This window comes from Schistocerca nitens, chromosome 3 (genome assembly GCF_023898315.1).
Source record: "Schistocerca nitens isolate TAMUIC-IGC-003100 chromosome 3, iqSchNite1.1, whole genome shotgun sequence".
Taxonomy (NCBI): Eukaryota; Metazoa; Arthropoda; class Insecta; order Orthoptera; family Acrididae; genus Schistocerca; species Schistocerca nitens.
Window position 1 is genome coordinate 874,414,742 of NC_064616.1, and position 26,076 is coordinate 874,440,817.

Here is a 26,076-nt window from a genome sequence, read left to right on the forward strand (position 1 = left end):
GATGCGGCGTCACTGATATGTTGCTGTCCAGAGACCTGATGGCCAATTTTTGCGCTCTTTTTTGGTTTCACTAAAACTTCATGTCATTTCAGGCATTTGTGTCAATTTTTAGCTCTCTGCCTACATTTTTGTTGTTGTTGTGGTCTTTAGTCCAGAGACTGGTTTGATGCAGCTCTCCGTGCTACTCTATCCTGTGCAAGCTTCTTCATCTCCGAGTAACTACAACATTATTCCGTAAATTATTGCATTTCCACATGTTAATGGACTTTTGGGTCACACTGTATTTTGATTGAGTATCTTCAGTGCTATACATCTTACACTTTTTAATGTGTACTTAGTCTAATGCTTGTATGCTTTTCTGAAGACTTCAATTCCATTATTTTATTCTGTTCAAAGACCCGAAAACTTTTACACATATAAAAACTAGTTTAACACAGAATGACACATCTAAACCAGGTGAAAATTAATGTAGAAGAAAGAAGTATTGCTCAAATAAAATGATCACATTTTTGGAAAACTTCGTACAATATTTATTGAACAATTCATTGACATCCTGAAGTTATCAAAAAGGAAAACTAAGTTTTCCAAGTGTAACTGAGCGAGGTGGCACAGTGGTTGAGAAACAATAAGAGTGAAGTTCACTTGCCTATCAGTCCTCATCAATTTCGGTTTTCTGTTGTTTCTCCACAAAGAAAGATCAATCGGATGAGAGGGTCCTGTAGCCACCTTTCATTAGTCCGGTAGCCCATTTTCACTAGCATGTCTCTTTCTTTTCCTTGTTTCTCTTTTCTCATAACTCTCATAGTGGTGTGACTGAATGAATGTGGTTGTGTGTCACGTTGCTAGACGGTGGCGTAGTCTGCTGCAGAAAGTTTGCGATAGTCGTACAGATTCAGCAGCAGTTGTACAGAATAGCCAACTCTCGTAGTGATAAAGTAGGCAAAGAGGTTGGCGCTACTTGAGAGAAATCCACCTGCGTTAGGTTGATGGCGGAAATGGCATCTTTGGGTTTTCCGGTCCACGCGGAGCGTGGAAGAGGCTGGAGAAGAAAAAGGGAGGCAGTCTGCCGCCGGTACGGGAAGCGTCCACAGCTATGCTCCAGTCGAAGAAGGGTGGGTTAGATTGACCGCGTGGCGCGTTGTTACTTGGCGAGAGGAGACCTGTTAGCTTTTGGTCTCGCTTTTCAACTCTGAAAGATTGCTTTGCCTTGTCGCAGCAAGGAATGCAAAACTTTGGCAGATTTTTCTTTTAGTAAATTTCTACAGCAGACTTGGATCCGCCGGAAGAGCGCCACACAAAGGTGTCGATAAGAAGTGAGCACTCGCTTCTGTATGAATGTCTGTTTGCCTTTAGCTGTGCCTGTATAAGCTTTTATTTTTCTAAATATTAATAGCTTTGTTTTCTCGTAAATTTTCCTTGGTTTATGTATCTTTCGTTCATGGGGAGCCAACCACGTGGTTGAACGTTAGAGTTTGTTGGGCTACTGTCATCACTAACTGTCCGATCTCATGTTTGTTTTAAACAATGTTAACTGTTCATGATTGTGTGATGTGATATTGTTGCAACTTGGCCACGATACCTAGAAATTGTGTCTCCACAAACCACGTGGGCACGCGGGTGTACTGCGAAACGCGTACCGCTTCACGAGTTACTGCGATCGGTTATCAGGCAACAGCAGTTGTATGAATGATTCACACCAATGATTTTAGGTGTAGATTATAACGGTGAATGTATCGCTGCTTTCCAATAATGTTTTAGGAATTAATGTTATCAGGAATTGTGTACATGCCTCACATCCATATCTTAGGAATAAATGATTTTATCCACAATTTTAGCTTGTATTCCGAAGTTAAGTTTTTGCACCTAAGCCACTCACCTCATAGCTTTCCCGTTAGCACATCCAACGCATTTCCTTACGCACAGGTCCAGTGATTAGTTTCCTCTTTTATTTTAAAACAAATGCTTTAGATTAAGTCTTATTTTCAGGTGCGTTGCTGGGAGGTGATCTTATGCACAGTGTTCATGCATTTTCTATTTAATTTTAAATGTTTGATTCTCGTGAACAGTGCACGAGCAATACTATTAATTACATCGGATCCTATGAGCGACATTACAACGTATGCATTTTTAAGAGTTTTTGGTCTGTGATCAAATTAATTTATTTTCCGACTCGGCCAAACCTTTGATTAGTTGTATGGTTAGAGTCGGTGGCGACCCTAATCTTAATGTAATAACCCGTAGAAACAGGTTAGTTACACGGTATTTATTCAAAGCGAATATCAAAACACAATCAACTCTATTAAAATAGAAAATAGTTAAATAGCCAATAGTGCATGTGATCCTAATTGACAGGCTGCGGCAATTGCAGACGCAGTTAATGGCTGTAAGGAAAATTCACAGACATCAGTGAAAACTCATGTAATTGCAATAATAAAGATGATGCCTAGGGGAGGGCAGCCAAACAGGCGACAGCTGCTAACATCGTACCAACACAAGCCAGACAGCAGAATATTGTATGGATAAAGAATTTAAGACAGTGCAGCAAGATCTGGTAACATTAACAAGAAACACAATGTACGTACAACCCAAATAGTGCGAACATCACAGAAACTCCATCGCGAAAATATGATGAAAAACTAAGAGGTGCAAAAAAAATTTGAAAAGAAACCGCTCTTTCTTTGTGATATGATTTTTGTAACAGTAAGAAATAAAGTAGATTAGAGAAACATTTGACACACTTTTGAATGATGCTCGGTATCATGTACAGCAGCTGAGATGTTCGTACGTTGGTGAGGAAGGTAGATCATTGACTGAAATTTCACGACACAATATCCTCTAGTACTCTTTAAAATCCTAAGGTTCTAAGTTAAACATTGCACTTTAAATTCTCAATCGATACGATTGCTTTACGTGATGTTGAGCATCATTCGAAAGTGCGTCAAATAAACCTCTAACCTATTCCATTTCTTACTTTTACACAAACCATTCTCACAAAACATAGGACCTTTCTTCAATTATTTTTTTTATTTTCAAGTTTTTTCAAGAAGTATGAAATGTTAACTATCGATTGGTATTCTATTATTATTAAGAGTAGCCTATCTACATCAAGAGAAAACATATTTTTAGCACTCCATTTCCACAGCTAGCAGCAGCTGCTAGTCATATATTTCAGATTTCACTTTAATCATTAATTAAGTTGTTCATAATTACCCTGATTACTTTCAAACAAATACATATGTTTTCGAAAACATAGATCTCAGAATGGTCAATTTGAACATCATATTTGTCCATTTCTGACTCTTAGTTTAGCTATGAAAATTCGTACGACATTTTTTCTTACCGTAATTACCGGATTACTTTCAAGAAATTAAACTTTCTTTAACAAAACTAGAACTGACGGTGGTCAATTCGATACCCCATTTGTCCATTTCCCACTCTTCGTTTGTCGATGAAAATTCAGACAATAATGCAGCGTGTAATTTCTAGGGAATCTTGTTTCCGCTGCACTCACATCTTTGACCAAAAAGACACTGGCATGTAAACTGTTTAGATAAAAGAGACCTTTGATTATAGTGACCGATACTGATGCAGATTCAGAGGTATTAAAAGATGCAATATGCTAATAAAGCGTTGAAGATGTATTGATCGGGAAAGGTTTTGAAAGCGAGTTCACATTTCAGTTTAGACCAGGACCAATGGTAAGGAAGATAGTCCATTAAGTCGATGAAGTGACTCTTGTCGTCAGAGCATTTCTCTTGTAAAGACAAAATGTACATTTTAGTTTTCGCCCCGCCACCGTAAAAGATCACCTATTAGTAAGGTGTTGTGAAAAACACCAAGAGCTGCGTATTGTTGTTATAAGCAATAATTACCGCGTGTGCAGGAAAAGAGAAGTGAGAAAGTACTGCAGTAAAAATAGATAAGTAACAGTGTTTCTGCCACGCAATATAAGGGGAAAAGGTACACAGAGCTCCAAACGGAATCGTGTAACGCTATCAAATCTTCCTGATAATACATGTTTTAAGGATGGACTATTAATAAACATCTAATAGCACCCAGTGACGACTCCAATCAAACAGTAATAAGCCATCTATGCAGAAGCCACAAATCACCGCCGATAAGGAAAATGAATACCGAATGAGCGAAGAATGTCGACAAATAGTAAGCAATAAGTAGTATAGAAAAGAAAATGTGACTCAGGTGGAGGCAGAGATGCAGGTTTACACCCGGATACAAAAGAACAGAATGGGGTGGAAGATTAGTACGCCAAATTACCTGAACACAAGATTAATGGTAACACTAGAACGACTGACCTTATCTAAGGTCAGTTCCTGCGATTTATGACGTTTCATTGCCTTAGGGTAGGTTTAACTTCCCTGTTTTGCTTTGTAACTACAAATTTTTAAGATAATTACAAAATTACCATTGGTTTCCGGTGACGATCAGTTGTCCACTTCTCACAGAAATGCATTTTACCTGGTTTATTTGGTGCTTTTGTTGGCCAACAATGATGAATTACATGCAATGCTGCTTCAGTTTTTGCGCGTCTGTTTGTTGTCACTAATAGCTCGACTTCTAGCTATAATGGATCGCTATCGCAGACGCGGTTTTTCTGAAGCTGAAAATAAAGTAATGACTGCTCACAGACTCTTAAAGTTAGCTATGTTCTGAATGGTTTTACTTACTTGGGAAAAGATGAAACGAGACATGCGGGTACTAGAGTGGCAGAACATACTACACAACTTCTCATGTAATCTAACTTACGAAAGGGGATAACTGTTACATAAGACAACTTCTTCGCCTCTCTCTGGCTGGCAAAAGAGCTGAAAAACAAGGATACAAGCATTGTTGGCCCCTTGAACAGGCGTAGAAGGGAAATGCCGCCACCTGTGAGAAAAGAACAAACTGTACTTCATTCGAGTATTATTTACAAGGTTGATGACATAACTTCTTACCAAGGGAAGGCTAAGAAAATTTGCTTTTTCTTAGTTCTGTGCACTCCAGTGAAAAAGTCGATGAGGCTGCAGAAAAAAAAAACTCTAGAAACTGCCAATTTTCATAATAACACTAAGTTCGGCGTAGATGTGGTAAATCAAATGTCATTCAAATATACCGTAAGAGCCATGGCGAGGCTCAGGTCCGCACGTTTTCTGTAACATTCTAGATCTGGCTATGATCAATACCCACACCTTGTACAAGCTGATAACGCGCCACCATCTCTCGACGGTCTTTTATAATGAAAGCTGTAGAAGTATTCGTGGTGCCAATCAGGAATTCCGGCCCACATCAATTTTAGACCCCATCCATTTTGACTCTCGATAGAGAAGAAGGAACACCTAAGGTGCTAAACGCAAAACTTGCGAAGTTTGGCTGTGCATTAAAAACAAAACTAGAGAAAAATGTTTCAAATGTGAAAAATTTGCGTACAGTTCATGTCTAAGCAGAAGGGCAAACGGATAAGCAAAAAGTACATTGAGATTCTGTGAATATACTGAGTTGTTCGTATGGATATGTCTATTAAAACAATAATCATTTGTTGCTGGATAAAAGTGTAATTAGTGAATAGCTAAGTAATTTTGTAATAATAACATTTGTCACCAATTGTTATATGATGTAAAACACAAATACTGAAAGTGTAAGGAGTTTTAAGTACCTCTAACACAGTGCAATTAATTCTTGTATGCTGAAACACTGAAATAAAATTTAGCAGGTTCAAATAAAAATGTTCCCTTATAATTATTATTCATGAAAATGCAATGAAAGCAATATTAGCGACAATGAATACGAAATATCTTTACATTTTGTAAAGAAAAAGCTTTAATTCAAGAGAAACCTTAGCGGTAAATTGACCTCCATTGGGCGGTCTAGAGGATAGTTCGAAACTAGGCGTTGTAGTGTTAAGTCCGTATGGATTGTACTGCAAAGCGACATCAAATGGGATGACCATATAAACTCAGAAGTAGAAAAGGCGAAGGAAAGGAGGCATCAAGGCATCACGGCATACAGTTTAAGCAATTTCGGAAAGCCATGGGGACCCTAAATACTGGATTGGAACATCGTTCATCCGTAATAAGAGTCCAATGCCTTAACCACTGTTCTCCAACTTCTTGATTTCTTGGCAGTCTCCTTCCATTTCAATTCTGGCAGATTATGTCTTTAGTCTTCTACTCTGTTGCATTTTTCTCTATAGTGCGCCCTTGTACCATAACTGAAAATGTTTGTCGAGTTAAAGTTATAGATTATGTGGCCCTACTGATAGTCCCTGATCTCTGCCCCTCGTAGAAGCTGGGACAAACGTTCCGAATGAAAAACACATTTTTGGACAGATGGAGAGGTATATACAAGGATGTATTATAAATTCATTTTTAAAGATATTTTCTCTTCATTCCAACAACTACCCCATCATCATCGTCTTTTATTGTATTTTAATTCCATTATTTTATTCGTTTTCGCTGTTAAAATTATGTGACTATTTGTAATACTACTACGCTGAAGAGCTGTAATATGGCCGCTGCCAACCGCCTTTTTCATGTGGAGGGAATTAAATGATCAATAAAGCAGACAGAACTATGAACCAACAGTTTTAAGACTGGATGCTACCCTATAGATACGAACATCAAAATTTATGACAGTGGCGGGAGGTGATTCGACAGTATAGACAGCATTCATCCACCAAAACTACAGTGTCGAAATTATTAAACATGAGTACTTCAGTGGCTATGTTATGCGGAGGACCGGGGTTCGATTCGCAATGCTGATAAGGATTTTTCCTTGGCGAGAGGACTGGTGTAGGGTGCACTCAGCCTCGAGAGGCCAACTGAGGGACAACTTGAATGTGAAGTGGCAGCTCCAGGGTCAAGGAAGTAGACAGCGGCTGACCCCAGGCCCTTCCATACTGAATCCAGTGACGCCACTGGCAGAAGATGACATGGCGGCTGGTCGACCTAGATTTGGTCGTCAGAGCCAGAACGCTGAGCTTACTGTAGTGGCTACATTTGCTGGACCGATGCTAAGCAGCAAATTACGAAGTTATATTTAGTTAGCACTAAGCAATTGTCCAGAACGTCTCGAGGTCGCCTGGTCTAAGAGGGAGATGGAGTACACATTGATTGAAGCATTTTCCGGAAAAAAAAGGTCGATAGTTCTATGTGCCCTGTTTCGGAAAATTGTTTAAAATGAGTTAGTGGATTATGTATAATAGACTATCATGGTTTTAAGAATGAGATTTTCACTCTGCAGCGGAGTGTGCGCTGATATGAAACTTCCTGGCTGATTAAAACTGTGTGCCGGACCGAGATTCGAACTCGGGACCTTTGCCTTTCGCGGGCAATTGCTCTACCATCTGAGCTAACCAAGCCCGACTGGCAGAAGTTAAAGCTGTGAGGACAGGGCGCGAGTCGTGCTTGGGTAGCTCAGATGATAGAGCACTTGCCCGCTAAAGGCAAAGGTCCCGATTTCGAGTCTCGGTCCGGCACACAGTTTTAATCTGCCAGGAAGTTTCATACCTCGGTTTTGTTTTGTTATTGTAATTCTCACAGCCAGATGCATGTACCTGCAGCTCATGTAGCGAGAGCTTATGTGTTTAAAATTCAGAAGTATTTTGTCCTGAAATACTAAGCAGTACTACCCTCACTAACATACAAAGGTCAGTATACATCATTTCGACTTTGGAAACACATGTACAGTAATGGGTTATTGAAAAACCTGAGACCATCGACACTGGCGTTTAATCCAGTGAGGCCAGAAAAAGCAAAGGTTGTCAGGGATTTATTTAAGTACATTGATGATGAGGGAAGTTCGTGGTTATATGCTTGAAGACAATCACCAGCAACCTGTTGTTATTTAGAAAATAGACATCCTTGCAGGACAGGAAGAAGAAGAAGAAGAAGAAGAAGAAGAAAATGTCCTTTAGCAACCAGAACCTGTACCAGAGAAACTGGCAATCATAAAGTAAGGACCACAGGACAAAACAGTGGTAATTTATTTGTATAGTTGTATTTTGTTATCAATTTACTTCCAGTTTTTTGTACCTTTCTGAGGGTTCCCTGATCGTAGTTATTACTAAGAATTTTGTTACATTTATGTTTTAATATGGTCTGAGGGTTAAAATAACATTTGATGAAAGGAACGTTTGCTCATTATAACCTAATGACACTAACGTGTAGGAAATTGGCCAATAACTGTTTATCAGAAGTATTATTTTTCACATTAAAAAATGAGTTACATAATAGTAGTATAAATTCTAGTCAAATATACTTGTATATTAGAATCAGGTTGTTATTCAAAAATATTAAAAGTAAATATTTAAACTGTCCTATATGAAATAACCATTTTGTCTTACGAGCTTTTCTTGCACAAAGTGCCTCAGTTATTCCATGTGGGCCTTTGAATGCAGTTGCGTCAACCGTTGATATATTACAGAATTTGGGCGAGCAGGTGTGTGAAGAGTCGTCCTTGGCGGAAAGCGAGAGTTCCTCGGCCAGTAGTCATTAGGCCAGTACGAACGGGCAGGGGTCCCCATGGAGCCGTGCGGCAAGCAGCATTGTCCGTAGAGGTCGTAAACATATTATTAGGGAACCAGCCGGTGCCCCCTTTTGTGGCTTACACACTGGGAAGGTCCGTCAATTGACTAAGATGAATGATAACTTCTCAGGCGACAGAAGAACCTGCAGAACGGCGATGAAAGACGTCAGACAGACAAAAGTAGTCTCAATAGACAAATGATTACTCATTGCTTTAAAAGAGCACAATGGTCCGTTTGGAGGCATGGAGATAGTGCAGAACTGGTAGCAGACGGCCATTTGCTTCTCCAGTGCTAATGATGGTCGTAACAATAAAGTAGTGTGGATGCGTCAGTTGCTCGTATGTAATCAGCCCATTACGATGGGTCAGCGTGGAGATGAGACAGAACGGCAGAAAGAACCTGTCGTTTTTGGATGTGCTCATGATCAAACAGGGAAAGAAGTCACCCGATTTGCTAGTGTGTCAACATGTCTGCAAGTCACGTAGCACGGCTTAAGACCAGTGGTCGTAGAACGATCCTAGCCGTAGAAGCTGGAGATAAGTGCCACGTCACCGACAGTCCGTTTCAAACCCAATAGCAATTGCTGCTGTTAGTGAACGCTGGCCAATTTCAACCACTTTCCGAATGAACAATGCGAAGTGAACAGCATCCAATGGACAGCTGCAGTCGAGTACCTCCCAAAAAGCCATTGCTCACAGTAACATATAAAGTTGAACATCTTCAGTGAGTCAGACAACACAGAAACTAGACAACTGCTGACCTGGAGGCTTTTGTGTGGTTCGACGTGTTGCGGTTTTGTCTCTTCGCAAATGATGCAAGACTTCGAGTGACCGTTGGGATCATGAGGTATTTATCACGCAGGATATGGAGGGTGTAGTTCAAGTCGGAGGTAGTTTTGTGATGTTTTGAGGTGTTTTGTATTACGACTAGAGAGTACCCATTCGGGTTATCGTCGACATGATCAAGGATTTCCCACATTTGGTATCTTGTTCAAAGACTTAATGCTGCCAGTTTTACTATTCGAACGGTATCTGAAGTAAGTAATAGTTCGACACGAAAAGTAATCTACTTTGCTTATTTTCTTTCGCGTATGACGTATGGTATTATATTTTGAGGTAATTCTTCCCATCTACATCTACATCTACGTGATTACTCTGCTTTTCACAATAAAGTGCCTGGCAGAGGGTTCAATGAACCACCTCCAAGTTGTCTCTCTACCGTTCCACTCTCGAACGGCGCGCGGGAAAAACGAGCACTTAAATTTTTCTGTGTGATTCCTGATTTCTCTTACTTTATCGTGATGATCATTTCTCCCTATATAGGTGGGCGCTAACAGAATGTTTTTGCAATCGGAGGATATAGGTGGGCGCTAACAGAATGTTTTTGCAATCGGAGGTGATTGAAATTTCATGAGAAGATCCCGTGGCAACGAAAAACGCCTTTGTTTTATTGATAGCCACTCCAATTCACGTATCATGCCTGTGGCACTATCTCCCCTAATTCACGATAATACAAAACGAGCTGCCCTTCTTTGTACTTTTTCGATGTCATCCTTCAGTCCGACCTGATGCGGATCCCACACCGCACAGCAGTACTCCAGAATTGATATAATTACATCTTGACCTTTTCGGATTTTTTCCTTTAGTTGTACTGTAAAACGGTGCTTCTTGCCTAATTTCATGATTCTAGGTCAACGGGAAGTAACTGACAGGTTTTGACGAGTGAGTTTGTGCGAGTCAAAATAGTGACATAAATGGCTGTATCTTCTGATTGCATTGAATTAGAAGCTTACGTATATTAATTCGTCATGCGTCCATAGACCGTAGTGTGCGACGTAAATTTCAATTTGCTATGTCTATCCGTTTCTGAGAAAAAAAGGGTCTTAACAGACAGACGGACAGGCAGTCAGTCGGATAACAAATGACACAATTTTTTTCTTGTAATGTAGTTATAAATTAACAATTTTTAGATTTTTTCTGTTAGTTGTACTATGAAACCTTGCTTCTTGCCTAGTTTCGTGAGTCTAGGCCAACGGAAAGTATCCCATAGGTTTTGATAAGTGAGTTTGTGAGTATCAAGACATGTGACATAAGTGACTGTATCTTTTGATTGCATTCACTTAGAAGCTTCAATTTTTACAGCGCTAAGGTTGGTTGGTTTTGGGGAAGGAGACCAGACAGCGTGGTCATCGGTCTCATTGGATTAGGGAAGGATGGGGAAGGAAATCGGCCGTGCCCTTTCAGAGGAACCATCCCGGCATTTACCTGGAGTGATTTAGGGAAATCACGGAAAACCTAAATCAGGATGGCCGGACGCGGTATTGAACCGTCGTCCTCCCGAATGCGAGTCCAGTGTCTAACCACTGCGCCACCTCGCTCGGTACAGCGCTAAGGAACCGTAGATATTAGTATGTGACATAAATTTCAACTCCATACGTCTACTCGTTCGTGTCAAAATGGGTTTTTAACAGTCGGACAGAGAGGTAGACAAACAGAAAGACGAACGACAACATTATGAAGTACTTCGAAGAAAACGATTTATTGACATTTAGTCAGCACGGATTTAGAAAATATCGTTCTCTCGAATAACAAATAGCCCTTTATACTCATGAAGTAATGAGTGCTATCGACAGGGGATGTCAAATTGATTCCATATTTTTAGATTTCCAGAAGGCTTTCGACACCGTTCCTCACAAGCGTCTTCTAACCAAACTGCGTGCCTATGGAATGTCGCCTCAGTTGTGCGACTGGATTCGTGATTTCCTGTCAGAAAGGTCACAGTTCGTAGTAATAGACGGTAAGTCATCGAGTAAAACTGAAGTAATATCCGGCGTTCCCCAGGGAAGTGTTATAGGCCCTCTATTGTTCCTGATCTATATTAACGACATAGGAGACAATTTTCAGTAGCCGTCTTAGATTGTTTGCAGATGATGCTATCATTTACCGTCTTGTAAAGGCATCAGATGACCAAAACGAATTGCAATATGATTTAGATATCTGTATGGTGCGAAAAGTGGCAGTTGACCCTGAATAAAGAAACGTGTGAAGTTATTCACATGAGTACTAAAAGAAATCCGCTAAATTTCGATTACGCGATAAGTGACACAAATCTGAAGGCTGTAAATTCAAATAAATACTTAGTTGGAACGATCACATAGATAATGTTGTGGGTAGAGCAACCAAAGATTGCGATTCATTGGCAGAATACTTAGAAGGTGCAACAGATCTACTAAAGAGACTGCTTAAACCACGTTTGTCCGCCCTATTCTAGAGAATTTCTGTGCGGTGTGGGATCCGCATCAGATGGGACTGACGGATGACATCGAAAAAGTACAAAGAAGGCAACTCGTTTTGTATTATCTCGAATTATGGGAGATAGTGCCGCAGACATGATACGTGAACTGGAGTGGCTATCATTAAAAGAAAGGCGTTTTTCGTTGCGACGGGATCTTCTCATGAAATTTCAATTACCATTTTCCTCCTCCGATTGCGAAAACATTCTGTTGGCACCCACCTGCATAGGGAGAAATGACCACCTCGTTAAAATAAGAGAAATCTGGGCTCGCGCAGAGAAATTTAAGTGATCGTTTTTCCCTCGCGCCGTTTGAGAGTGGAACGGCAGAGAGACAGCGTGAAGGTGGTTCATTGAACCCTCTGCCTGGCACTTCATTGTGAATAACAGAGTCATCACGTAGATGTAGATGTAGATGTAGAAAGTGATCATATCAGTGTTCCGTTTTTACTGACTCACACACGGAACGCTTAAAACATGATGCTTATTTGAACATCCTCTGCGACCAAGTGTTGCCTTTCTTCTACATGTTCATGGTGAATATACTGCAGACGCTCCCGTCTTCCAAGATGACACAAGCCGTATTCAAGGCGCTGCACGCATACATCTTCACAACGAAACTCTATCTCGAAATCTGGCAGAAAATCCAGAGATTTTGGTCGTATGTAAAGTACAGCAGCGTCAAAACACAGTCAATACTTTCTGTGAGTGATACCAGCGGTGATATTACCGATGAGAGCGCCTCTGAAGAACAGTTATTAACACATATTTCCGAAATTCCTTCATCAAAGAAGACGAAGTAAATAGTCCAGAATTCGAATCGAGAAAAACTGCCAACACGAGTAGCTTAGAAGTAAATATCCTCGGTGTAGAAAATCAGCTTAAATCACTTAATAAAGGCAAGTCTTCTGCCACAGGCAGCATACCAAATAGGTTGCTTTTAGAGTATTCTGATACGATAGGGCCATACTTATCAATCTTATACAACCGGTCGCTCAACGAAAGATCGTTACCGAAAGATTTGAAGGCTGCACAGGTCATACCAATATTCAATAAAGGAAATACGGGTATTCCGATGAATTACAGACCCATATGACTGAATTCGATTGGCAGTAGGATTTTGGAACTTATGGTGTGTTCAAAGATTATGAATTACCTCGAAGGTAACGGTCTACTGACACATAGACAACACGGATTCAGAAAATATCGCTCTAATGAAATACAACTAGTTCTTTATTCGCAAGAAGTAATCAGTGCTATCGACAAGGGATCTCAAATTGATTCCATATTTCTAGATTTCCCGAAGGCTTTTGACATCATTCCTCATAAGAGACTTTTAATAAAATTGCGAGCCTATGGAGTATCGCTTCAGTTGTGCGAATGGATTTTCTGTCAGGACGGTCACAGTACGTGGTAATCGACGGAAAATCCTCAAGTAAGTGATATCCGGCGTTCCCAAAGGAAGTGTTATAGACTCTCTGCTGTTCTTACTCAATATAAGCGATTTAGGAGACAATCATTTGCCGTCTAGTACAGTCATCAGAAGATCAAAGCCAATTGCAAAATGTTTTAGACACAATTTCTGTACGGTGCAAAAATTGGTAACTGCGATGCGAAAAGTGGTAAATGTCTCTGAATAAGGAAAATTGTAAGGCCATCCACATGGGTACGAAAAGAAATCCGCTAAATTTCGATTACACGCTAAATCACACATTTAAAGGCTGTCAATTCGACTAAATACCTAGGAATTACAATTACAACAACTTAAATAGGAACGATCTCATAGATAATGTTGTGGGGAAGGCAAACCAAAGACTCCGTTTTATTGGCGGAACACTTATATGACGTAACATGTCTACTAAAGAGACTGCCTCGTTCGTCCTCTACTAGAGCTTTACTGTGCGGTAAGGGATTCTTACCAGTGAGGATTGACGGAGGACATCGAAAAAGTTCAAAGAAGGGCAGCTCGTTTTAATTATTGGGAAACAGGGGAGAGAGTGGCACGGATATGACAAGCGAGCTGGAGTAATAATCATAAAACAAAGGCGTCTTTCGTTGCACCGTGATCGTGACACGAAATTTCAATCATCAACTTTCTCCTGTGAATGTGAAAATATTTTACTGTCGACAGCCTTCATGCGGAGAACTGATCATCGTAATAAAATCAGAGAGATCGGCGCTCGTACAGAAATATTTAAGTGCTCGTTTTACCCACGCGCTAATAGAGAGTGGAACGGTATAGAAATAGTCTGAAGGTGGTTCGAAGAATCCTCTGCCAGGCACTTAAGTGTGAATTGCAAAGTTGACATGCAGATGTAGATCTCTCGTTTGACGAACTCTCAGAAACGCTGTTGCACCTCGACTGGTCCACTAAGTCTTAATCCCACACAAAACGTCTTGGACTATTTGCAACAGCTAGTGAAACGTAGCAGTCCACACCCCAGCAGTTTGTTGGCTCCGCTGGATCTAATAAACAATGAGTGGCTTCAGCTGGGTACGGCATACCTGGAAAACGTGTGGAATCTCTTCCTCACCGAAATGAGGCCGTTACGAACATTAGACCTTGTGTTACATCATGTCGCATGGAGGTAAATAATTTTTTGTCCCAGATGTTTACTAAGATCATTTCCTGTATGTGCAATTCCTTTTTGTTGGATCGCCTTCGCTCTTCTGTAGTTTCTGCGTTTTGCACCGCTGGTGAAAAATATTATTCCACCAACGACGGAAGCTGTTACTGTTCGTTCAGACTTTTTACTTTCTTTCAGTTTATCTGCGACTCTCTTTCACTCAGCAGTTCGTAGGCTTTCACCATAGTATCTTAGAGAGCCGCTCAATCATTCCTGTGAAAAACTTTGTAGGTATTGTGTTACAATTATTGTATTTCACAGTATTAATACAGAAGAACAGCTGAGGATAATTAGTGCAGTGGATTGCTGTTTAAATCAAAATTATTACTGCATCCAAGGGAGCAGCTATAAGCAAATACACTACTGGCCATTAAAATTGCGACACCACGAAGATGATGTGCTACAGACGCTGTTATATCCTAGCCAGTAATGCCACCCGAGCCCGCTGCCAAAAGGTTGGCAGCATCAAAGTCCGGACGCCGTCCGCATAAGCAGCGCCAGCGAGACAGGAAATCGCCGCAAGTCTGCGCGCGCCACCGCTGGCTTCTGGCTTCTTAAGCGCTGGAGTCGCGACCGCTAGGACAGTTCTGTATTCGCCGCTCAGTTGTATACTCGCCACCGAATTGTGTACTTGTTAGTCAGTTGTGTGTTCATCGCAGCAGATTTGTTGTTTGTCGTCAGCCGACGCTGCCCTAGCCGCTCCGACTCGAACTAGACAGATTTCTGTAGACACGGAGTTCACTACTGTGTTTCTGTATCTTCGTTAATAAAGATAAGTACCGACTTTTATTTAATCAGAGTGTTTGGGTTTTCATCTTTCTATTCACTGTTCCAGCGGACCGGTCGGCCCGCTATTAAAAGTGTGGCGGTGACTTCGTAAGCCGTTTCTACAGCGAATTGTTTGTCGCTACGAACGCCGCCACAAAAGACGCGAAATTTAACCGACAGGAAGAAGATGTTGCGATATGCAAATGATTAGCTTTTCAGAGCATTTACACAATGATCGCGCCGGTGGCGACACCTACAACGTGCTGACATGAGGAAAGTTTCCAACCGATTTCTCGTACACAAACACCAGTTGACCGCTGTTGCCTGGTGAAACGTTGTTGTGATGCCTCGTGTAAGGAGGAGAAATGTGTACCATCACGTTTCCGACATTGATAAAGGTCAGATTGTAGCCTATCGCGATTGCGGTTTATCGTATCGCGACATTGCTGCTCGCGTTGGTCGAGATCCAATGACTGTTAGCAGAATACGGAATCGGTGAGTTCAGGAGGATAATATGGAACGCCTTGTTGGATCCCAACGGCCTCGTATCACTAGCAATCGAGATGACAGGCATCTTATCCGCATGGCTGTAACGGATCGTGCAGCCACGTCTCGATCCCTGAGTCAACAGATGGGGACGTTTGCAAGACAACAACCATCTGCACGAACAGTTCGACGACGTTTGCAGCAGCATGGACTATCAGCTCGGAGACCATGGCTGCGGTTATCCTTGACGCTGCAGCACAGACAGGAGCGCCCGCGATGGTGTACTCAACGACGAACCTGGGTGCACGAATGGCAATACGTCATTTTTTCGGATGAATCCAGGTTCTGTTTACAGCATCATGATGGTCGCATCCATGTTTGGCGACATCGCGGTGAACGCACATTAGAAGCGTATATTCGTCATCGCCATACTGGCGTATCACCTGGCTTGATGGTTACACGTCTCGGTCATCTCTTGTTCGCATTGATGGCACTTTGAACAGTGGACGTTACATTTCAGATGTGTTACGACCCGTGGCTCTACCCTTCATTCGATACCTGCGAAACCCTACATTCCAGCAGGATAATGCACGACCACATGTTGCAGATCTTGTACGGGCCTTTCTGAATACAGAAAATGTTCGAGTGCTGCCCTGGCCAGTGCATTCTCCAGATCTCTCATCAATTGAAAACGTCTGGTCAATGGTGGCCGAGCAACTGGCTCGTCACAATACGCCACTCACTACTCTTGATGAACTGTGGTATCGTGTTGAAGCTGCATGGGCAGCTGTACCTGTACACGCCATACAAGCTCTGTTTGACTCAATGCCCAGGCGTATCAAGGCCGTTATTACGGCCAGACGTGGTTGTTCTGGGTACTGATTTCTCAGGATCTATGCACCCAAATTGCGTGAAAATGTAACGACATGACAGTTCTAGTATAATATATTTGTCCAATGAATACCCGTTTATTATCTGCATTTCTTCTTGGTGTAGCAATTTTAATGACCAGTAGCGTAGATGTTCTGGCAATGGGCTCGTCCTTGTCCGCATTACTAGCACAAAAGTTGATGGACAAGTGGGAGACTGATTTTCTAAAGAGTGAACCATTGACAAAATATGTTATGTATCGTTGCAGATATGTTGATGATATTCTCTGTATGTGGAAAGCTTCCACTAGACACCTACACATGTTCATGGAAAACATGAATCAATGGCATACTAGCATAAAGTTCGGTATGGAGTTAGTGGGTTCCAGCATTAATTTTCTAGACATCAGCTTACATATAGAAAAGAGCGACCACAAATTTAAAATTTACCAAAAATACACATTCATCCCAGCTACCTCTCAACATCGCACAGCCAACAAACATGCAGTCTTCCACCACATGATCCACACTCTCTCCTTTCTATCTCCATCTCCCAAGAAGGTTATGACTAGGAAGTGAATACAGAAAAAACAATAGCCATAAATAAAGAATTTGATTCCGACATTATTGACAAAATTCTCATTAAAAAACTGAAGAAGCAAGCCAGATTCCTACTGTACCTACAGTACCCAATGAACAATATAGATAGATCGAAAAGAAATTGGCGCAATTTACCTTTTACTGGTAAAACTTGAAACAGGATAAGCCACATTTTAAAAGCAAAGGGTTTCTCTGTGTCCCACACATAGGTAAAATCTATTTAGATCAAGAGATAAACAAACAGATATCATGAAAAGTGAGGTTAATAAGGTCATCTGCCGAGAGAGTAGGTGTTGCTATGTTGGATAGACTGGGTGGTCAATCTGCACTTAATTCGGAGAACACCATAGAAGTTGGAGATTAAAGAAGCCAAATTCATCCTTTTCCGATCATTGCATAAATCAAAACCACAAATCTATAACCGGTCTAGAAGTCGTAGAGATAGAAGGAAAGGGTACAAAGCTCACTCAGAAATTTTAGAAATTACGAAACAGTTGTGCGTATCCCCACATTCATTACTGAACGAACAAACTCAGTTCAATTATTGACCCCTTTTAGACGCTGTTGCAACTCGTACACAGAGGAAAACCCTTCGTGCCTTCTTTCACATAATAAAAAAAAATTCCATTCCTCCTCATAGCTACTCCAGTGTACGTTTAGCCATAGTTATTGTAAACGCTGTAGTAATGAATTTTGTAAATGCTGTCCTGATGAATTTTGTAAATCCATACGTAATTTGTCAAAATTGTCAACTGAGATAACTTTTACAGTTTAAGTAAAAAGCGATAGATTTAAAATGTTGATATGTTTATCATTGCTTGGTACTCATCTTTGGGATCAGTTATGTATTAGAAAATTGGTTTATAGGCCGAAACCTATGTCGTAGAATAACAGTAAAGTTTGTGAAACAAGGCTAAAAAAATGTTTCGTTTAGTTAACACAACATACACTCCATCAGATTGTCCTTGCCCAAGGAAGTCCTGTGGATGGGCTATTTTCGAACATTGGTAGACAATGATTTTATGTTACCTTATCGAGAAATTTGTTGCGTTCTAGTAAAAGCAAACTTCATACAACATGGTATTACAGTGTAGAAAGGGATAGTCTTACGTGGGTTCAGAAAGCTTGAATCAATGGCGATACCCAGTAGGACAATGATCCTGGTCGATGTTCTGTATTGCAGAGTGGTCTGGAACACTTTTAACTTCTCTAAGTATTTATAAATATTCAGTGTATTTTATTCAGTTTCTCAGGGGAAGATAATTCGAAAGTTTAAGATTACGCCTTTGTAAGGACCCAGGCTGCCTCCACCACAGTTCTTGCGTTACTCAAAAAGCGCAGAACAGCAGAGAGACCTTTGTGGGACCTACTGGATCAATCACCGCCCCTTCTAAACGTAGTGGCTGCCTGTGTTTATCTATATTGCAGGCAGAGCTCACAGGTTCGTAAAACACTGCAGTATCTGTTTACGCGCACTCTAAAAGCTGCAATGAAAGAAAGTGTTTTTCAAAATGCTTTTGAAAAGAATTTAATAAAGTCAGATTTTAAGCAAGACAGAAAATCTGAACTAGGAAACCTCACGTGATGGATCCATTGCACGTATGTGGCGTATGGAAAGTTATGGTTTGGTGTGGAATACGGGGCTGTCGTATTTTTGGGTAGACGAAGATGTGATTTCAGTCACCATATTCCCGAATAAGAGCCCACTGTGCTACCTCGCTCAGTGAAACGCGTAAACTACAAACGTACCTATCGTATCACAACGTTAAAAAACTTCTGTTGCTGTAATAATTTAAGATTACTTTGCAGTACAGGTAACATATTTTTTCTTTTAAGCATGATCCTCATAAATCACACATAAATGAACTCTACAGCCTTTACTTAGGTATAATTTAATGTGTACTTTTAAGTCAAGCCCTTTTTAAATGTATTTTGTCAAAAAACGCTACAGCAGGGTTTGTGTCACTGTGTTTTTGTCTCAGTGGGTAAGTTTACTGAAACCGTAATTAACTCACTATTTTAGAAAGACATCTGTCACAGAAGCCGTTTCACTTCGGAGCCACCGACGCAACTCTGATGGAAATGACCTACATGCTAGACGACACTAAGGAAGAACTAATGACAGGTAATTTGTTTCATTGCAACGCTATTTATAATAAACTTGATGGATCTACTAACGTAATTATTTAAGGTTGAATAACAAGTACAATTGTTTTGAACTACTGATTTTTGTTTATTTCAAACTAGCTTCCGGTTTATTTTTGTTAGATCTTAGCATTGGCTCAGAAACTGTCAAACTAAGGACTCTTCATCTATGTTCTGCAACAAACTTGATCAAAAAATGGCCCTGAGCACTATGGGACTAAACATCTGTGGTCATCAGTCCCCTAGAACTTAGAACTACTTAAACCAAATTAACCTAAGGACATCACACACATATCCATGCACGAGGCAGGATTCGAACCTGCAACCGTAGCGGTCACGCGGTTCCAGACTGAAGCGCCTAGAACCGCACGGCCACACCGGCCGGCAACAAACTTGTACCGGCCGCTGTGGCCGAGCGGTTCTAGGCGCTTCAGTCGGGAACCACGCTGCGCTACAGTCGCAGGTTCGAATCCTAGCTCGGGCATGGATGTGTGTGATGTCCTTATGTTAGTTAGGTTTAAGAAGTTCTACGTCTAGGGGACTGATGACCTCAGATGTTAAGTCCCATAGTGGTTAGAGCCATTTGAACAAACTTGTTTATTAACATTATAAACTAAACTTTATGCAATGGACAATATTATAAACAATAATTAAAATCCATAATTTTACGGTATTCCAGATTATACGGTTATGATACCATACTTTGAGAACAATGTAACTAAGAACTTGTAAATAAATTGTGTAATGAACATGTTTCTCATTGTAAATAACATTTTTATGTAATGGGCAATATGAAACACATTACATGGTTAAACACACGATATCAGACAAACATGCTGCTTTCCGCTCCATGGTACATCGTCTTACATCTACATCAATCTCAAATCAGAATTTTCAGACAGAATTAGACACCATTAAATATATTGCATCAAACAGTGGCTATACCCCTGAATTAATTGATATCATTTTACACAAAAAACAAAGAATCAAATTGTTATTATACAGGGTGTTACAAAAAGGTACGGCCAAACTTCCAGGAAACATTCCTCACACACAAATAAAGAAAAGATGTTATGTGGACATGTGTCCGGAAACGCTTAATTTTCATGTTAGAGCTCATTTTATTACTTCTCTTCAAATCACATTAATCATGGAATGGAAACATACAGCAACAGAACGTACCAGCGTGACTTCAAACACTTTGTTACAGGAAATGTTCAAAATGTCCTCCGTTAGCGAGGATACATGCATCCACCCTCCATCGCATGGAATCCCTGATGCGCTGTTGCAGCCCTGGAGAATGGCGTATTGTATCACAGCCGTCCACAATACGAGCACGAAGACTCTCTACATTTGGTACCGGGGTTGCGTAGACAAGAGCTTTCAAATGCCCCAATAAATGAAAGTCAAGAGAGTTGAGGTCAGGAGAGCGTGGAGGCCATGGAATTGGTCCGCCTCTAACCAATCCATCGGTCGCCGAATCTGTTGTTGAGAAGCGTACGAACACTTCGACTGAAATGTGCAGGCGTTCCATCGTGCATGAACCACATGTTGTGTCGTACTTGTAAAGGCACATGTTCTAGCAGCACAGGTAGAGTATCCCGTATGAAATCATGATAACGTGTTCCATTGAGCGTAGGTGGAAGAACATGGGGCCCAATAAAGACATCACCAACAATGCCTGCCCAAACGTTCACAGAAAATCTGTGTTGATGACGTGATTGCACAATTGCGTGCGGATTATCGTCAGCCCACACATGTTGATTGTGAAAATTTACAATTTGATCACGTTTGAATGAAGCCTCATCCCTAAAGAGAACATTTGCACTGTAATGAGGATTGACACATTGTTGGATGAACCATTCGCAGAAGTGTACCCGTGGAGGCCAATCAGCTGCTGATAGTGCCTGCACACGCTGTACATGGTACGGAAACAACTGGTTCTCCCGTAGCACTCTCCATACAGTGACGTGGTCAACGTTACCCTGTACAGCAGCAACTTCTCTGACGCTAACATTAGGGTTGTCGTCAACTGCACGAAGAATTGCCTCGTCCATTGCAGGTGTCCTCGTCGTTCTAGGTCTTCCTCAGTCGCGAGTCATAGGCTGGAATGTTCCGTTCTCCCTAAGACGCCGATCAATTGCTTCTAAAGTCATCCTGTCGGGACACCTTCGTTCTGGAAATCTGTCTCGATACAAACGTACCGCGCCACGTCTATTGCCCGTGCTAATCCATACATCAAATGGGCATCTGCCAACTCCGCATTTGTAAACATTGCACTTACTGCAAAACCACGTTCGTGATGAACATTAACCTGTTGATGGTACGTACTGATGTGCTTGATGCTAGTACTGTAGAGCAATGAGTCGCATGTCAACACAAGCCCCGAAGTCAACATTACCTTCCTTCAATTAGGCCAACTGGCGGTGAATCGAGGAAGTACAGTACATACTGACGAAACTAAAATGAGCTCTAACATGGAAATTAAGCGTTTCAAGACACATAACATCTTTTCTTTATTTGTGCGTGAGGAATGTTTCCTGAAAGGTTGGCCGTACCTTTTTGTAACACCCTGTATGTATATGCCCTCTCTGTAGCAACAATCATATATAAAATCAACTCGTGTACTACCCCCTATTTTGGAAAGCTATCCGACAAATTAGCCAAAACCTTCAAATCCTGCAATTACAAAACTTCATTTTATGTAAGAGGCATTACAGTTCGTATCCTATTCAACAGTATGGACAAAAAAGATGTACTGATAGTGGTGTTTAAAAAATCACTTGCAATGACTGCAGCAAACTGTATATTGATCAGACATGCAGGGCCATAACAACTAGTCTGACTGAACACGAACGCACCTGGAGATAGACAAGATTTCACCTTTGCCGAACATGTGCTGAAGGACTGATATAGATACCAAGTCCACACAGAGATGCTGCGCATATCCTACAAAGGAATAAAACTAAGCCATTTAGAAGCACTTGAGGCAAACAGACGTTTAACTCAAAATCCCAGCTGGTTGTAAATGATCAACTACAGCTGAGTACATCCCCACTTTTAAGCTTCGTATAATGCAGTCAACCAGCTGTATACCCATCACCCGCCACAATGACACATTCTGCAACACAAAATCAAAACACAATATAAATTCCTATTCTTCACCTTGCTTACCCCATAGACTTCAACAATATACCTTACAATACTTTAATATTACGTATTTTAACTGTGTTCTGTGTTGAATATTGTCGAAAGATCTCACTTGTGTATCTTCACACAGCTTTGCAGTTTACATCCATGGCAGATGTACATGACGGACCAATAGAAGCGCTGGAAAGGTCTCACTTTGTTGAAGAGATATTAATTAGTCTTGGAGGCAGAGTGTTCGCTATTTGGAGCGAAGATTACAAGGTAATAAAACTATATTCAAACGACGAAATAAAATCAGCATGTTATAATAAAAACGATTTTTTGTAGTGAGTAATTGTAAGGCCTCTTCAAAAACACAGACACCTTCAAAACTGTGCTCACATTATCTCTCGGCAAGTGACGTATAATGTGACACAGCAACAACAGGCTCGAATACTGCCATAAACGTCTGTTATGGTTTCCACTACCTTATTGCGTGTTCTGTTAGAATAAAACAACTCATGTTTAGAATTTATTAACTGGTTCCCAAAAGTAAAAAATAGTACCATTGCTTCTAAAATAATATATTAGTCGTTAACATAGGTCTATTCAAGTATAACGACATAAGATAACCTATGCTTCCTAACGCCATTTTCTGGAAGCAAGGTGTAAACGCTTGCTATCTTTTTTTCCTGTCGTTATACAAGGTGGTCCATAGACGTAGAACCACCCTTGTACAACAGAAATGTGTAAATGACATAAAAAGTCAATTAGTGTGATAGGGGGGGGGGAGAGGCACCTGTGAAGCTACGTTACCAATACGACGGTTATTTTAGAAGCCACCATCTAAGATGTAACTCTTAATTAGCATACAGAAAGGGTTTCATGTTAGATATCAGACTGATGGAGAATTACACGAGAAAAACAATGGTTTCTTTCATTCGAGTATAGCTGTACTCATTTTTGAGTTATGTCACCTTTTGGTTCAGGACAAGGCTAATTCTGGTGATAACTCATGAAGACTGAAAGGTATCCTCGGCGTGTTGTCCAGCACACTGTTTCTTTCGTTATGGTCTTTCACAAGTAAATATACTGGAAAGCGAGCGCAATCATTAACAATCCGCTCCCTAAGGTATTCAAGGTTTCTGATGTTCACGGCATTCCCAATTGCCTTCGTATATCCCCACAGATAGAAACTTGGTGAACTTAAATCCAGATAACGTGGCGGACACTCCATCGGACTACTATGACGTATCCATATACGGGGTAACTAGATATCTAGATAAGCCCAGACAGTTAGCCAATAATCAGGTGGGACACCATTGTGCTGAAAGAAACATAGGAATTATCCGTGTTCAGGCTGCAGCGACGGCAGACATGGACTAACAACTGCATATAACCGGCTGCTGTTAGTGAACCCTGAATGTAGGAGGCCCCAACAAGATGAAGACTCCATATTTCACAACAAACCATCACCTTCGATGAAGTACCTTCGACGGACTTATCCATTCGAGGTCGACATATGACCAGTTTCTCTGATTCTGTTTATTTACCTCTCCGTTCATATAGAAATTAGCTTCATATGTAAACAGTACGTCAAAATGGAAAAGACGGTTTTCGTCCAGTTTGTGTGTCGCCCAAACTGCAAAAGCCCTTGGTGAGATGTTATAACATTTGCATTTTGTATACGTTTCATTTGTGCATTGTCTGAGTCCTCGTTATTGATAACGTTGGTTGAAGTCTTCTGTGATAACACGGGTGCACATCCTTATATGTGGATGATATCAATGGTTTCAGTTGTTAATACCATCAGTTTTCACAGCACCGGTAAGGAAGAGAAATCGGTAATAATTCGAGAATGAATAAATCAGGGCTCAAATGAAAGGCACCATTGTAACGAAATTTACACACATTTTCAAACCTACATGAATCTTTTTCTCGCTGACAACCCCACAACATGAAGAAAGGAAAAAATTTATCGACTAATACATTTTCGCTGCTCATGCAGAAAAACTGCAGCGTGAAAGAAGAGATTTTAATTTATTGTGTCTTACTACTAACTGTATTTGCGACACATCCTGCAGACAGTATTCACATGTACCACTGAATGTACTTGCAAAATCATATCATCGTGCGACACACCGTTCAGGAATTATGACATCACAAACACTGAGACGCGTGAAAAAGTGCTTCATCATATAAGACGTTTAAATTTAGTACTTCATCGCTACTAAATCTATTCGCAGCACATTTCGCAGGCAATAACCATATGAAGCTAAACTTAAATAAAAAAAAATTCATTTTGCAACACATAGTGCAGGAGATATGACGTCATAAACACAGAAATGCCTAAGAAAATGCCGAAACATGCTGCGTGAAACAAGACATTTTAATTTATTGTGACTTTATTACTAAGTCTATTCACAACACACTTCACAGACAGTAGCTACATATACCACTGTATGTTCCTGCAAACTTATGTCATTATACAGGATATACACTACTGGCCATTAAAATTAATGCACCACGAAGATGACGTGCTACAGACGCGAAATTTAACCGACAGGAAAAAGATGCTGTGATATACAAACGATTAGCTTTTCAGAGCATTCACACAAGATTGGCGCCGGTGCCGACACCTATAACGTGCTGATATGAGGAAAGTTTCCAACCGATTTCTCATACACAAACACCAGTTGACCGGCGTTGCCTGGTGAAACGTTGTTGAGATGCCTCGTGTAAGGAGGAGAAATGCGTACCATCACGTTTCCGACTTTGATAAAGGTCGGATTGTAGCCTATCGCGATTGCGGTTTATCGTATCGCGACATTGCTGCTCGCGTTGGTCGAGATCCAATGACTGTTAGCAGAATACGGAATCGGTGGGTTCAGGAGGGTAATACGGAACGCCGTGCTGGATCCCAACGGCCTCCTATCACTAGCAGTCGAGATATCAGGCATCTTGTCCGCATGGCTGTAATGGATCATGCAGCCACGTCTCGACCCCTGAGTCAACAGATGGGGACGTTTGCAAGACAACAACCATCTGCACGAACAGTTCGACGACGTTTGCAGCAGCATGGACTATCAGCTCGGAGACCATGGCTGCGGTTATCCTTGACGCTGCATCACAGACAGGAGCGCCTGTGATGGTGTACTCAACTACGAACCTGGTTGCACGAATGGCAATACGTCATTTTTTCGGATGGATCCAGGTTCTGTTTACAGCATCATGATGGTCGCATCCGTGTTTGGCGACATCGCGGTGAACGCACATTGGAAGCGTGTATTCGTCATTGCCATACTGGCGTATCACCTGGCGTGATGGTATGGGGTGCCATTGTTTACACGTCTCGGTCATCTCTTGTTCGCATTGACGGCACTTTGAACAGTGGACGTTACATTTCAGATGTGTTACGACCCGTGGCTCTACCCTTCATTCGATCCCTGCGAAACCCTACATTTCAGCAGGGTAATGCACGACCGCATGTTGCAGGTCCTGTACGGGCCTTTCTGGATACAGAAAATGTTCGATTGCTGCCCTGGTCAACACATTCTCCAGATCTCTTACCAATTGAAAACGCCTGGTCAATGGTGGCCGAGCAATTGGCTCGTCACAATACGCCAGTCACTACTCC

General features: G+C 41.1%; 1 protein-coding gene across 1 annotated transcript in view; it reads left to right on the forward strand.

The window, feature by feature from the left end:
• Positions 1–26,076, forward strand: part of LOC126249460 (dynein axonemal intermediate chain 3-like) — a 176,654-nt gene that overhangs the window by 71,233 nt on the left and 79,345 nt on the right. The window contains exons 6-7 of the mRNA XM_049951114.1: positions 19,189–19,290; positions 22,591–22,721. Of these exons, the coding sequence (XP_049807071.1) occupies positions 19,189–19,290; positions 22,591–22,721 (233 nt within the window). The remainder of the gene's footprint in view (positions 1–19,188; positions 19,291–22,590; positions 22,722–26,076) is intronic.